The sequence below is a fragment of the Lepus europaeus genome, chromosome 1 (assembly GCF_033115175.1).
Source record: "Lepus europaeus isolate LE1 chromosome 1, mLepTim1.pri, whole genome shotgun sequence".
NCBI classification, from domain to species: Eukaryota; Metazoa; Chordata; class Mammalia; order Lagomorpha; family Leporidae; genus Lepus; species Lepus europaeus.
Genome location: NC_084827.1, coordinates 135,861,508 through 135,877,160, shown reverse-complemented (window position 1 = coordinate 135,877,160; position 15,653 = coordinate 135,861,508). Strand labels below are relative to the sequence as shown.

The following is a 15,653-nucleotide window of genomic DNA, read 5'->3' as shown; positions in this document are numbered from 1 at the left end:
GGAATAGACAGCTTTGACCAGATTAGTTATTTGGATGCTAGGAGACAGAAGTGGAGAAAGAAAGGGTACTATTTCTTTACTGGCAGTTACACTCAGTGTATACCCAATTTCAAGCACAAAGGCAAAAGTTAAGCTCATCTATGATTCCAAAAGCAAAGGATGATTATTTAGTTGCAGATAGAATCATCTACAATTGTAAGATTTGTAAAACATATTTGCAATTACCTAAAATGATATTCATTTTAAACTGTTTTTCTCTTTGTTCATATGCAATCTGTAAGAATATAAGCCTTAATGAGGAGTTTATTTGACACATGTATTTTTTAGTTTCTAAAATTCACTGACTGTGATAAGCATCCTATTATCAATATTTTTGGCCAAATGTACCAAATTCACCCTAATTAAAATAAAAATATCAGATATTTTGCTCAATCAGGTTCATGAATTTTCTGAAGCTGGAAAAAACTATTTTCATAAGGTTGAAGGTTAAAAATGAGTATACTCATATATATTATGTGTGACTTTACTCATATATATTATCAGGTTATATGGTAGTAATTTTCATAATGATATTATAGTATTAAACTGATAAAGTACTCTTGAACTTTAAAACATTATATTTTTCATGTGTTTTTCAAATAAATGTAAATTTTTTCAATTTTCCCTCCCAGATGCAGGATCAGGATCTGGAGATGGAGGTAGGAGATGCCTTCTTCTATTGTTGAAGACTTATATGTTAATATTATTATAGATATTTTGTCATTTTTTTCCATTACAAATATCTAAAACAAATTTACATTTTAGATTTTAGGAAAGGGGAAAACATAAAAACATCCTGTCCTTTTTAAGTAAATGTGTATATTATGCAGATTTTTGGTTGTTTATGAATCTTACTCTATCCCTCCATTTGTGTGTGTTATTTTTGAGATAGATATTCTTAATGTCAAGGCTTTCAAACAGAAATTTCCACCATTTAGCTTAAGTTGGCTTTTAAAATATATTATAATAAGCTTAATTAATAGGTATTAATATGAACACATATGCCTACATAATTATCATTATCAATAAGGTCTTCATTATCAAATTTGAATTTGAAACTAAAGGAGCTTTAGCGTATGAAAAATTTTAAAAAGACATTTAAGACAATGAAAATATGATGTTGTCTTTGTGCCTTTGATTAAATTAATGTGTAGTTATTTTTGCTGGCATGATATATATGTTCCTTATTTTAAAAAAATATATCATAGAGAGGAAGAATTTTTAAAGATTGATCTGATAACCTTACTGACAAATTATAGATTGAACCTTCTTTATAAATGTCCCAAATGCTTTTCTGAATGAAACCCAAGCAAATTCCATTTTTATCCATACAATGCAAAACAAAACCAAAATCAAACCTAGATATAATTTCAAGATTAATAACAGAATGAACAAAAGCATAAGTATCCTCCTAAAGCCTTGCTTAAATAATGGGAAATAAAGAAGTGTATGATTCAAAGTCAAATTTAATTTTTAAATGCAGACTTGATAAAAAAAAAAAGAAGTGTTGTTTCCCAGAAACATAAATCTTTAATGTACATTTTATCTACTTCAGGAAATACTTCAGAGATTTATGAAATTGTCTTGTGTAATGAAAGGATTAACAAATTCAAGTGACTAGTACCCAGTGAACACAATTAGTGTAGTATGTTAAAGCACAGGTTTTTTTCCATGAAGACTAAAACTGAGCAGAAGTCAAGACTCAAGTATGGAATGTATTTCACTGTGACGTGACCTGAATTTTGGAAAGGTTTCTTTTTCTTTCTTTCTTTCTTTTTTTTTTTTTTATCCCTTCTACAAAATTATGTCCATCCCACCTCAGCTGATTAATATAGTATTCTAAAGAAAGCTTCCTTGGAGGTTTTGAAAACAACAGTTTAGAAGATCAAACTAAATCATAAAGAAAAAGAAAGGTAAAATATTCCTTCAATGGATAATTCACTATTGAAGTATAAAGAAATAAATCAAGTTGGATCAGGTGTATTTGTTTTGCTGTAGATACTCATTGCCTGTTTTCATTCATTGTTATTAGCACATGCAGGTGAATGTGAATCAAACTCTTCCTTGATGTTACATGTTGAAAGCTGAGGTTCGTTTTGTGTTATCTTGTGATCTGAATAAGGCTGATTTTCTAGGAAGTAATTTTAATCTCACAAGTATGACATTTATAACTTATTTCATACCATAGGAGTGATACATGTCTTGGAAACTACTTTCCTTTCTCTATTTTTTTTTTTTCCCTTTTTAAAACAACTCTTCAGTTGTGGACACTTTATAGTAATCTGGAGCTAAAAAAAAAAAAAAACTTCTTAATACATGCTTGCTTAATAAAAAAACAAGAGCACAAATCCAATTAATTTTGAGTTGTAGTCTTTTAAACAATTATTCTTGTAATTGTGGTAGTGAGTACCTCCTCCTAGCTGCATGAACATTTTAAAAATTAAAGATAAGAGTTTTTTTTTTTTTTCTTACTAAAATGCTTTATTCTAGTTTCTGGATTACCTTGCTCTGAGTACTGATAGTTTAATTTTCTTTAAACTTTTTATTACAAGAGGGTCAAAGAGCTTAAAAACTAGAACCCCAAAACCTAATTTAGAGTGGCATGCATAAGTTCACTTTACATATTCATTGGGTTGTGCTAAAATTTATGATTTGATTGCCACCCATAGTGGAGGATAGATTTATATCTGTATCTTAGTTGAGTTAGTATTGCTAAGGCATCAAAGAAGCCATTTTTTAGTCCTCAAAAATGGTTGACTAACTTGTGGTTGTGTGGCTAACGTAACAATTGTTGTGATTGTCCTAACTGGTCTCTATTCAGTATTTCACAGTACTGTTTCACTTTGTAATTGGGTCATCTTTACAAGTGCTTTGGATTTAATGGCTATTTTTCTAATTTCTTATTTTAGCAAAAGTTATTATGATTCCCCAATGGAGTGCATGGATTTGAAAAGTGAATTTAAAAAATTCACTCACAAGACATTTATCATGTATGACTGTCATAACTGTTATTATCATTAAGCCCCCATATCTAAAATCATTTAAACCACATTGATTTTTACTTTTTTAATATTGTTCTATATTTTTAAATGAGTGAATATTACATTAGCAATGAAGATTAGACCTGATTATTTAAAAAATAAATTAAACTTAACCTACTTGCACAAGGGCATATGTTTCATTAAGTGTATCTGAGGGACTATTTTTAACTGCAATATAGAAGAGATGTGAAGATTTCATAAAAATTATGTTAATTTGTTAATATACACTTTATAGAGAATTTTAAAATCTTTGTTTTGATCTATTTATTCAGATGAAACTACTGAAATAGTTAGCTACTGAAATAAAATGTGTGACTGTGTCTTTGACATGACCTGCTAATGCCTATTCATTCATAAAGATAATTTGTAGAATCATAAGAAACAAACACTGCATACAAATCTTAAAGGTTGGTGTCACATTTCAATGAATGCATCCTCTTAGTGTTAAAACCCTATTAATATAAAAACTAATTTTGTATTATTAGTTTTGTACATAAGACCCTGTGTTTATGTTACTCTATTTTTGAACACAAATATGGTTGGGAATGTATCTGCGTCATATAACCTATCTGGATAGACTTACTTGAAAAAAATTAAGAATAAACTAAATATGATATGTGGACCAAATTCTAAGAACTTTGAGAAAGTTATTGAAAGATAAGGATTGGTATTTCATATGTGTATATATATTGAGAAGTAATGTTGTAAATAATAAAACGGGTGTGTGTAGGAGGGATAATAACCTCTTATCTACCCGCAGACTTCTTAAACCACAAATACTGCAGGAAGTAAAAAGGGTGTGTGGGTGGTTACGGTATAATTTTTAACCCCTGCATTTCTCTGAGTCACTTAGGCATATTAAAAAGGCAAGGCTGTGTATATTTTCCATTACCCTCTTTTAAAAGGAATTTAGAGATTTCTTAGGTTGTTGCTAGATTCCCAAAAATAAAAAAATGCATTTTAAATATTAAAGTAATTACAATTATATTCTGTTGTACATGTGGGAGAACCCACAATTAAATTTTAATAACATCTATGGAAATTGTGTGATAATGACTGTGGGAATAAAATGAATTTAAGATACATGGCATAGACACAATGGGTGTAGTTGTATTTCATGAGGTAAAAGGGAGCACTGGGGTTATTTATATAATTTACAATGTTAAGAGAATTCTTTAATAGATTAATGTTGGACATATATGGCAACAAGTCAAATTAAATTTATTGCTATTATAAATTCTATGAATTATCCAGGTAATTATCTTATAATAGCATTATTATAGAAAACTACCTGATATATTGCTTTATTTAATGAAAAATTTCCTGTGTAAATTATCTTTATATAAGTTAATCAAGTCTATATGTATAAGTTAATGAGTCCATAACTCATTTATTTCTTAAACATTTTGTTTTGAAAACATATTTACAGCCAGCGCCATGGCTCAATAGGCTAATCCTCCGCCTAGCGGCTCCGGCACACTGGGTTCTAGTCCCGGTTAGGGTGCCAGATTCTGTCCCGGTTGCCCCTCTTCCAGGCCAGCTCTCTGCTGTGGCCAGGGAGTGCAGTGGAGGATGGCCCAAGTGCTTGGGCCCTGCACCCCATGGGAGACCAGGAGAAGCACCTGGCTCCTGCCATCGGATCAGCACGGTGCACCGGCCGCAGCCTACTGCGGCGGCCATTGGAGGGTGAACCAATGGCAAAAGGAAGACCTTTCTCTCTGTTTCTCTCTCTCACTGTCCACTCTGCCTGTCAAAAAATAAAAAAATAAATAAAAAAAATAAAACATATTTACGTATTTACTTTCAAGGCAGAGAGAGAGAAAGAGAGACAGAGACAGAGAGATATGACCCATTGCTGGAACAAATTCATTCCCTAAATGGCTGGAACAGCCAAGGCCTGGGCCAGACCAAAGCCAGGAACCTAGAACTCAATATAGTACCCTTCATGACTGTTGGGGACCCAAGTACTTGAGGCGTCACCTGCCATCTGTACACCTGCCAGGGTGTACATTAGCAGGCAGCTGCAATTGGGAGTGGAGCCAGTCAAATTCAGATACTCCAGTATGGAATGGGCATGCCAACCAGTGCCTTTAACTACTGCACCATAGGCCTGCCCCATTCTTCATATACATTTTGGATAGAACAAGAAAATTTTATATTTCAAAAAAAATGTATATTTTAGGCCGCTATTTCTGATCATGTAGATTGCTAAAAATGGGCAAAGGGTATTGTAAGAAGTTTAAGAACTTAAAAAACATTTTAAAAAATTCTTGTCTGTGTAATGTGGATTTGATGATATGCAGGAATTTGGTTGGCTTGAACAAGTGTGATATAACCTGGGCACTATGGCAAGATTTCTGAAGCTGTAATGATGAATATGACACATTTCTTCACACTCAGGATTACATATAAATTTCTCCTCAGCATTTCATGATATGAAAAGAAAAATAATCCCTTACAGAAGGAAAATGTTAAATATACTGTAAATAAAAAGGGCCTGAATATTCATTCCCACATTTTGAAGTAATTTTTTCTTCTACGTTTCTGTACCCTTTCCCTGTCCTGACCAGCATTTGTACCTTTCCTCTTTTACTGTCACCGTCAGAAAATGGCAAGCACAATATGCATCACCATTGTGTTCACATAAAAGCCGAGGTAAGATAGGCATCAGTTGTGGGCAGCTCCAGCTGAACTACTGCTTCAGGAAAGAAGTCTCCCAAGCTTGCACTGTCTGATTCTTCCATGGCAATACGGAGAGCATTAGAAAGCAGAGGCTATCCTGTAATTTGCTTTCCTGTATCTCAGAGCTGTTCTTGTTCTTCAAAATGAACTTACAGTCATCTAAGCCTCAACTGAAATTGTATCTTAGCTTTCCATAGGTTGGAATCCATCTTGTTTTCTTGTTACCTCAAAAAGAAATAAAAGGGAGATGTAGCAGAAAAAACAGAGGTAGAAAGAATGAAGAGCATAGAATATATAACAAAATTGGAAAAACAAAAAAAGCAAACAGCATGAGGGAAACAAAGTGAGAATGATGGAAAGTGAGAAGGAAGAAGGCTGTGCTAGAGTTTGTTTTCACACATTAATGGCATTTTACACATATATTTATATGTATTTGCCATTAGGGCATTCATAGTTTTCTGAATTTCCAGAGACTACTTGGAAACTTGATATGGTCACTACAAACTTTGGCCTGAATCATCCTTAAAGATTTTTTAAAAATTATATAGGAAAAGAAAGTTGAATATTGTGTGTTATAATAGAAATGACATTAGATGATGAATCAGAACATATGCATTGTGGATTTTCAGTTGGCTTGAAGAATACCTATTTAATTTTTATTCTCAGTCCCTTTGGAGGTTCATTTATTTGCTCATCTAAACAGGATAATATCTTACAGGAAAGATGATGCAAAGTACTTTGAACCCCAAAAAATTAAAATGAAATTAAAAATTCATATCACCTTTGGTCTTTACTCTCACTTACTATAAGAATATAATTTCTTTTTTATAGAAAGCTTTTATTTAATAAATATAAAATTCATAGGTACAACTTTTGGATTATGGCAGTTTTTCCGCCCATACCCACCCTCCCACCCACAAACCGTCCCACCTCCTACTCCCTCTCCCATACCATTCTTCATTAAGATTAATTTTAAATTATCTTTATATACACAAGACCAACTCTATACTAAGTAAAGATTTCAACAGTTTGCAGCCACACAGTATACACAAAGTATAAAGAACTGTTTGAAGACTAGTTTTACCGTTAATTATCATAGTACAAATCATTAAGGACAGAGGTCCTACATGGGGAGGAAGTGCACAGTGAATCTTGTTGATTTAACAATTGACACTCTTATTTATGATGTAAATGATCACTCAAGGCTCTTGTCATGAGCTGCCAAGACTATGGAAGCCTCTTGAGTCTACAGACTCCAACATTATCTAGACAGGGCCATAATCAAAGTGGAAGTTCTCTCTTCCCCTTAGAGAAAAGTACATCTGTTTTTGATGGCCCCCTTCTTTCCACTAGGATCTCACTTACAGAGATGTTTCATGTAGGTCATTTTTTTGCCACAGTGTCTTAGCTTTCCATGCTTGAAATGCTCTCATGGGTTTTCTAGCAAAATCTGAATGCCTTAAGGGCTGATTCTGAGGCCAGAGTGCTGTTTAGGGCATTTGTCATTCTATGAGTCTGCTGTGTGGCCTGCTTCCCATGTTGGATCATTCTCTCCTTTTTAATTCTATTATTATTAGCTAACACTCGGTCTTATTTATGTGATCCCTTTGACACTTATTCCTTTCTTTATGATCAGCTATGAACTTAAACTGATCAAGAAAGAATATAATTTCTCTGAAGAGTTTAATTAATATTTTGAATACTCTAATTAGTGATTTTCAGTCCAGGGTTTAAAATATTTTGCAGGGATAATAATAACTCTATGAATCCAGTCTAGTTTCCAGTATTTAGAGGCATAACTAGAACAGCTTAATGTGAAGTGAAATCACTGTGTTGATTCCCATAACAGAAGACAAATACACCCAGAGAAACTGCAGTCACACAAGACTGAGAACTAATGAAAAATGTTAAAAATTTCAAAACAATAAATAATTAGTCTTAAAACTACAGTGACAGGCATAGTGCCCCCACAGAAAACCAACAAAGAAATGGGAAAGAGTCACAATATGAGAGATTCCAGATATTTAAAGGAGTAATTTCCATGAGGGCTTTATTCATTACAAAGTTTTTCTAAAGAGATTTGAGTTCTTTTGGAAATAAATTCTTCTAAAATAGATGGGAAGGTTTTATTACAGTTCTGCTCAATATCAGAATGTAAATTATGTTAATCTGTAAGCATGTCTATATTGATGTATAGTGCTACATGGCTTATAAAAAGCACTATCATAAATTTAATTTATGAATCATACCAACAAATTCTGGATATTCAGAGGAAGATCAGAAAGGATGAGCATCTTACCCACAACCCCAACAGCGGTAAATACAATAATTAAGCCAAGAAGGAAGGAAACTCTAGTCTAGAAGCTTTCCTTGACACTAATAACTATCTCTAACAGCTACAACAGACCACATTTCTTGAAATTTATATGTCATAAATCTTACCAACATTGCTATGAGATTTAATTATATCATATTCTTATCCCTTCCCACTCTCCCTTTTATTTCTGAAAGCATCTATTCTATTCAATGTAATACTCAAACCCCTATAAATGTATATCATCTGCTGAGTTAACCTTACTCGCCAGCCCATGGTGTATATTGACTACCATCTATTCTCTTGTTTCACTTTTACCCTGGGCTCTCCCATCCCTAATACTATTATATTTCTTCTACAAGTATTTCTTCTTAGGTGTTTTGTATCATGTAATTTCCTATTAAAAATCACATAGTATGGTTGTGTGCGTAGCAATATAAGGTTAAGTCTAAAAGCATAAACGCTAGAATTATAGCCTTAGAGAGTTGTCCCTGGCGCACCATTTACAAGCCATGTGGCCCTGAACAGGCTACTTACACTCTCTATTTTTATCTTCTACATTTGTGATTTTAGCAGGGTTTCCAGGAAAATATTCTGAGGTTGAGATCTATGTGTGTGAAATGTACTCTTTGGTGCTCTTAGGATCAGCATCTGTGGAGGGAAAGAAAGCAAGACTGGGAAAAGGAATAATTTGAAATTGTGCAGTTTCAAAAAGCCACATCCCGGTCTATACGGAGTTTTCGAGATGAGATGGCTCCTGTGAGTTGTCTTCAGCTGGAATGATGGGGCTAACCTTTAAGAAGAGGGAAACTATGGTCTATAGGTACAGATCGTTCTAGCTCTATTAGTAGCCATCTGTTTGCAAGGACTGTGTGAGAACTCATTGATCACCACTGATGTGGGCAAGCTTCGTGAGGGAGTACTCCCTGAGCCAGGGTGATCTCTTCAAGTATAGACTGGACCTCTGAAGGTGCTCAGAGGTGAGCTGTCTCGGTGCAACACTTCCCATGACTCAGAAGGGAAAGATTTGGACAATGCATCACAGCACCCACTAAAATCTGTGATATATAAAACAACAAATAAAGCAAAGTCCTTGTCCTTGCAACATTTATTTCTTGTGAAGAAACACAAACAGTAACCAAAGAAACAAGAAAAAGAATAGACTGTCATTTAGTAATGAGTGCTGTGTAGGAAGGGAGAAGTGGGATAAGGGAAATAGAAGTTACTGATTTGTTTGCAAGGAACAGGAAGGTTTGAAGAAAGAGAGGGATGAAAGAGCCAGCTGTGCAGAGAAGCATGGGCAGGGCATTCCACGTCCACCAAGGGAACAGCAAACGCAAAGACTTGGCAGTAGATGCATACACACACACACACACATGCGCACACACACACACACACACACATATATATATATATATTCCGAGAGCATAAAGGACATTTGTTGTACTATCATAAGAAGGAAATTCCTTGGTTGAAGATCAGAAAGAATAGGAGTGAACCTGCCTATTCTGCTATAGTCTTTAGCTCTTCCTTTTTGAGAGCTGAGAGCCTGAGATCCTTTCAGATTGTCTGGAAAATAGGAGAATTTTATCTGACTGGTTATTTCTTTTTTTTTAAGAATTATTTATTTTGGGGAGCCAGCACTGTGGCGCAGTAGGTTAATCCTCCACCTACGGTGCTAGCACTTCATATGGGCACTGGTTCTGCTCCTCTTCTGATCCAGCCCTCTGCGATGACCTGATAAATGTTTCTACACAAAATGGATCTGACTCATTGATTTGGTGAAAGGATATGTTGAGCTGCATGGTGTCACCTTCTCTGGCCCCTTAGAGGCCTGCGATGTAACTGAAATCTAATCTTTATGGGTTGGAAGGCTTTACAATGTTGAGGATTTTTTTTTGTAACTCAAAAGACAACTATAATAGGAGCTTGAATGTAGTTATCTTTGAAAGTAGGTGTTATTTTTAAATATAATTAAAGAGAAACACAGCTGGCAGTTTCAAGAAAGAGGAGAATTGGTAGTAAGAGTTATTTTATTGCATCTTAAGTAGTGGAATGACATTGAATGGTTATATTCTGGGAACCCAAGCTCACAGGGTCTTTGAAGTCCAAGCTACCCAACCACATTGATGCATTGATTCAAGAAACTCCCTTGGCCTTTCGCTAAGAGAGCACTCCCTTATGCTGAGAGCTGCTTTGAAATTGGATGTGGCAGAATTATAAAGTTAAATCCAATCCTGTTAGTCAGCATACTTTGTGGATTTTCTACTATGACTAGTTCTCAGATCTTTATCTCCAGATCTTCCACCAATCACTTATTTCAAGCCCTAGACATCTCTTGTCTATAATAGTGGGAGAAAAAAAATCCTAAGAGGTAGCTCTGCTTCCAATCTTATCATCCTAAATTTTTTCTTACTTATACACAGTGATTTATATAAAATACTTATCTAAGCATATCTTTCCCGTCCTTACCACCCAACAACAGCTGCCCATCATCCTTAGAATTAAAGTCAGTCTTCCCAGTAGGTGATGCAAGAGACCTCCAGAGCTGTTCAAGTTCCTTTCTCCAGCCTCTTCATTCATGTTCTGCACCTCTACCTTGTCACCTCTGTATACTTCTTCATTTAGAGTGGCTCACTGGGCTGCACCATCAATTGATTTCCTACCTGTGTGCTTTGCTGTTAATCTTCCTGCTTCCCAAAACCATTTCTATGTTTTTATCTAAATATCATTCATACCGCATGACTCCCTCAAGCTCATCTTCTTCCGGATCATTTACACAATCCCCTGGTTTGACTAAGCATGCTCAGCAACTTTACTTGTTTTTACCAGTCTGATTCTTTGCAATAATTTGTGTCCATATGTGCCTGGGCTTAGTTATTAGTAGTACTTCTATATCAGAACATGAAATTTATACTTAGTAGAATTTCATTTAATATTTGCTTAGCTAAACCAATTCCTTATAGTAACAACAAAAAAAGAAGTATAACTAAAGTTTGAAATAATTCCTTCAAATGTGTTTTGAGCCATGAGCTCCAAACAGGTCTTCTGAGTGGGTGGTGAGGATTCAAGTAATTGACCCATCATCTGCTGCTTCCTAGGCACATTAGCCAGAAGTGGAAGTGGAGCAGCCAGGAATCTGATATGGGATGTGAACATCACAAGCAGTAGTTTATCCATTGTGCCACAACAATTGCCCCTCCACTGAACGTTTTATGCTCTACTTTAAAATATTCCAAATGCTGGGGCCAGTGTTGTGGCACAGCAGACTAAATTATTACCTCTGATAGTGGCATCCTGTATGAACACAGGATTGAGTCCTGGCTGCTCCACTTCTGGTCCAACTCCCTGCTAATGGGCCTGGAAATAAGCAGATGGCCCAAGAGCTTGGGCTCCTGCTACTGGCCTGTGAGACCCAGATAGAATTCCAGGCTCCTGACTTCACCCTGGCCTAGGCTTGGCTATTGTTGCCACTGAGGGAATGAACTAGCATATGGAAGATCTCTCTCTCATTCTGTGTGTGTGTGTGTGTGTGATTCCCTCTCTCTCTAACTCTACCTTTTAAATAAATAAATCTTTTGAAAAGTAAATTATTTGAAATTTTATAATAAAAGTTGAATATGAAGACTTTAGCACGCTAAAATAATTCAGTTTATTCTAACTTCATAGAATGGGACTGAAATGCAATAATAACAAAAACATAAGAGTCTGATCCATCCCCATCAAGAAAAAGGTCAGAAGATGATACTCACAAACCTACACAAAACCAACCTCAAAAATAAGCAGTGGTTTATGTGAGAGTATTCAGACCCTGCAGGAAAAGAGGGAGATCGAAAACGAGCCTTTCAAAAATAGATTGCAAGCTTAGCCTGAGAGACATTTCCTTTATTTTGCAAGTGCACAGCATTGGATTACTGGCACATTGACTTGTTCACTTCTGTCTACTGCATTCTCCAAGTGGTGTGCAGAGAAAAAAAGCTGAGGTTATTTTAGGACTCTAGCTAGTTTGTAGGTAATTGACGTAATTGTACCCTATGTGAATACTTTATTCCACATCCAAATTACTATTAAAATACCAAATGACTTTGGCCAGAGAATAGAATCATTTGGAAATCTATTTGATGCCTTAATTTGGTATGACATTGAACTAGTGGCAGAGAAATCCTGTCTTTCCTAAGTTTTTAGGAAATTACAATGTCTACCCCACATAAATTCACTTTAATAACCAAAGAATATTACTTGGAAAATAAAACTCTATTACTTCTTCACACCTATAAAGTCTCTTTTTTGTATAAATGTACAAATTATTATTTTGTAGAAAATTATTATGTGATTCCTCTTTTAAAAGATTTATTCATTATTTGAAGGCACAGTTACAGGAGAGAGAGAGAGAGAGAGAGACTGAGAATCTTTCATCCACCAAAGTCCTGAGCCAGCAGCTTCTTACAGGCGTCCCACATGGGTGTAGGGGCCCAAATACTTGGACCATCTTCAACTGCTTTGCAAGGAGCATTAGCAGGGTACTGGATGTTAAGTGGAGCAGCTGGGATTCAAACTGGCACCCATATGGAATGCCAGTGCTGCAGGCCAGCAGCTTAACCTGCTATGTCACAGCACTGGCTCCAAAGACTCTTAATTCAATGAAAGAAGAGGGTAAAACTCTATGAGCCTCAACTTCTGCATTATTAAATATGCAAAAATAAATGGGGGGATGGATCCTGCAGATGATGTCATGGAAATTCTAGAACAAATGTTTTTAAAGGAAGTCACATTCCTTTCAACTGATTGAAAGTACAAACTCAACAGCTGAACCAGCAGAATTCATGGAACTTTGTATAGCATGGAGTTGGTGCTTGATAAATATATATTTTTTAAATTAAGGAATAGATTAGTAAATTACCAGAATGGCAATGTCATTGGATGTGAATGCAATTAATTGAAGCATGAGTGAACTTGGAGGCCACTCTCTTATTTTCCAGTAATTATTAACTATGATCCTCAACATACTTAGAGCAGATTTAGGAAATACCAGATTAAGTATCATCCCTCAAGATATCTGCAAACTAATTGTATCTCCTTCCATAACTTCAAGCCATACCTGTGATCTCCAGTCTCATTCTATGTTCGCATCTCTTCCCACTCCCTTCCTTCACCTCCTAGTAAATGAAACTGGAGCATTGTAGCAGTGCTGTGTTGTGGAGGATAAAAAGGAGAGTTTGGAGAACAACATATGATAACATACTAATGAGAGAGAAAAAATGATGTTTTAATGTAAAATATTGTAGGAAGAAAGGAGAAAGCAGTGATGTTCAACATTTTACAGAAGAGTCTTAACACTCAAATAAGGAGCAAAAAGAGGTGAAATTTTAAATAGTTTCAAGCTTGGGTAGACCACATTGGTTTTGTTTGTCCCAACTCTTAGCATGTCTTTCCATATTAACACATATATTTGTTTATTCGATGCACTTCTTAAATTGCTTCTATTTTTGTATCAGATATTTTGAGAAGAAAATCAAGGAAAAAAAATGTGTTCCAGATACAGATTTTCTTCCTAATTCCATCACCACATGCCTTTTTCTCACCCATCTGAAAAAGCACTTAATGCTCCTAGTTGATATTTCATTAGGAAAAAATGGGCTTCATTCTTGCCAGACAAGACAAAGGTTGAAATCAATGTTTTAATTCCGCTGAGTGAGAGATCCAGACAATCTTTTTCTGATCCAGCACTTTTAAAAAATATGTTCTATGGAACTTGAATGCCTCAAGAAGCCGGTCTGCCCAAGAGTATACAGTTACGTGAGGTTGGGGAAGGCAGCATGGTCTGACTCTCTCTGAGAAATCACAGATAAGATGACTAACTAGTCCAGGTTTTCCAGGATGTTTTCCAGTTTTTGTGCCGAAAAATCCCACATCCCAGGAAATATTTTAATCCAGATAAAACCATAAAATTGATCACTTCAGTCACATATATTTTACAGGTCTTGAAATAAAGAGATGCTAAATTTTGTCGAAGCCATGTTTTTTGTTTTGTTTTGTTTTGTTTTGTTTTTGTTTAAAGAGCATCTCACCATGGAACATTTTTCTTAAACTGTGATGTCAAAACTCAAACGGAGCTGGCACCCCGGGTTCTAGTCCCGGTCCAGGCACCTGATTCTGTCCCGGTTGCTCCTCTTCCAGTCCAGCTCTCTGCTGTGGCCTGGGAGTGCAGTGGAGGATGGCTCAAGTGCTTGGGCCCTGCACCCACATGGGAGACCAGGAGAAGCACCTGGCTCCTGGCTTCGGATTGGCGCACTGTGCCAGCTGAGGCGGCCATTGGGGGGTGAACCAACGGAAAAGGAAAACATTTCTCTCTGTCTCTCTCTCTCACTGTCCACTCTGCCTGTAAAAAAAAAAAAAAAAAAAAAAAAAAAACCCAAAAAGGAACTAGGGATCCGTGGTATGTGCTTAGAGAAACTCTGCCCCAAGCCTACCCATTTTTGCTCTGGCCCCTGCAGTGTTATCACAGACCTCTTGCTGTTGGTCTGTGTTGCAGGGCAGATGTTAACTGGGGACTAATCTAGCCACTCAAACCTTAAACTTTTCCTAGAGTTACTTGCACCCTCAAGGTTGAAACTTAAAACATTTTCTAAAAAGGACATATTTGTTTTCTCAATTTGAAATAATTCTCCTTTCTCAGTCTCTTTCACAGTATTTACCTGTCTATGCCAATACTTTGCCAATTTCTACAGGAATGTAATGCATTGTAAGGAAAGGCCTTAAAAAGGACTGTGTTCCAACTTCTCTTCATTTGCTGTCATATAATTCTGATGAGTCTTAATTGCATGTAGATATGTATATGTGAATTTAACAAAAGAAAGTAGTGAAGAGCTCTGAGGCTGTCGTATGACGAAAGAACTCTGGTCCCACTTGGTGGGACAGCACCTGAGGGGAAAGAGGGAACTAAGACAAGGGAATGAGATGCACAGAAGGCAGTGCAAGCATTGTATGTGGGGAGAAAGAAAAATTCAGACTCAGAGCCGCTCAGCTTTATTTTTTTACCCAAGTTAATGATTCCATCTAGGAGCACGTATCTGTTTTCTACTGCATCTCTTCCCTGCCAAAGAGTTCTCAACGGCAAAGCCCATTCCAGTGAACGCCAAAGGATAGGTCCAGCGGATCTGTGCTACTGAATAGTGTCCCATACAATGTATTTGTTTCAGGGAAGACGTAAATGTTTCTAAATTCTGGGATATTTTCCTAACGTTTTTTACTTAGTTTTCAGCCCTAAATATGTGAAAATTTAAAAGCACTAATTTCTGACATTTCTAGCACACAGTATCTGCTGATAATGCTGAGGGAGCATTCCTTTTGACAGACTCTCTAATTTTTGTACCTCTGGGGAAAAGACCACACAAAAGAAAAATGCAAGTTGCCTAGTATTCCCTGAGGTTATTGGGTAGGTAAATGAATAGATGGAAAAGTGCAAGAAATAGATATTCTGCTTTCAAATTGCACAATTATTAAAACACTGATAAAGATAGATCACTGCTAATTTAACATATGTGTGTGTGTTTCTGTGTGTAATGTGTATACATATA

At 35.8% G+C, this 15,653-nt stretch overlaps 1 protein-coding gene across 1 annotated transcript in view; it reads left to right on the top strand.

Annotated features, from left to right (window-relative positions):
- The window catches only part of TMEFF2 (transmembrane protein with EGF like and two follistatin like domains 2), a 269,238-nt gene that overhangs the window by 17,988 nt on the left and 235,597 nt on the right, over positions 1 to 15,653 (top strand). The window contains exon 4 of the mRNA XM_062201141.1: positions 672 to 698. Coding sequence (XP_062057125.1) covers positions 672 to 698 — 27 coding nt within the window. The remainder of the gene's footprint in view (positions 1 to 671; positions 699 to 15,653) is intronic.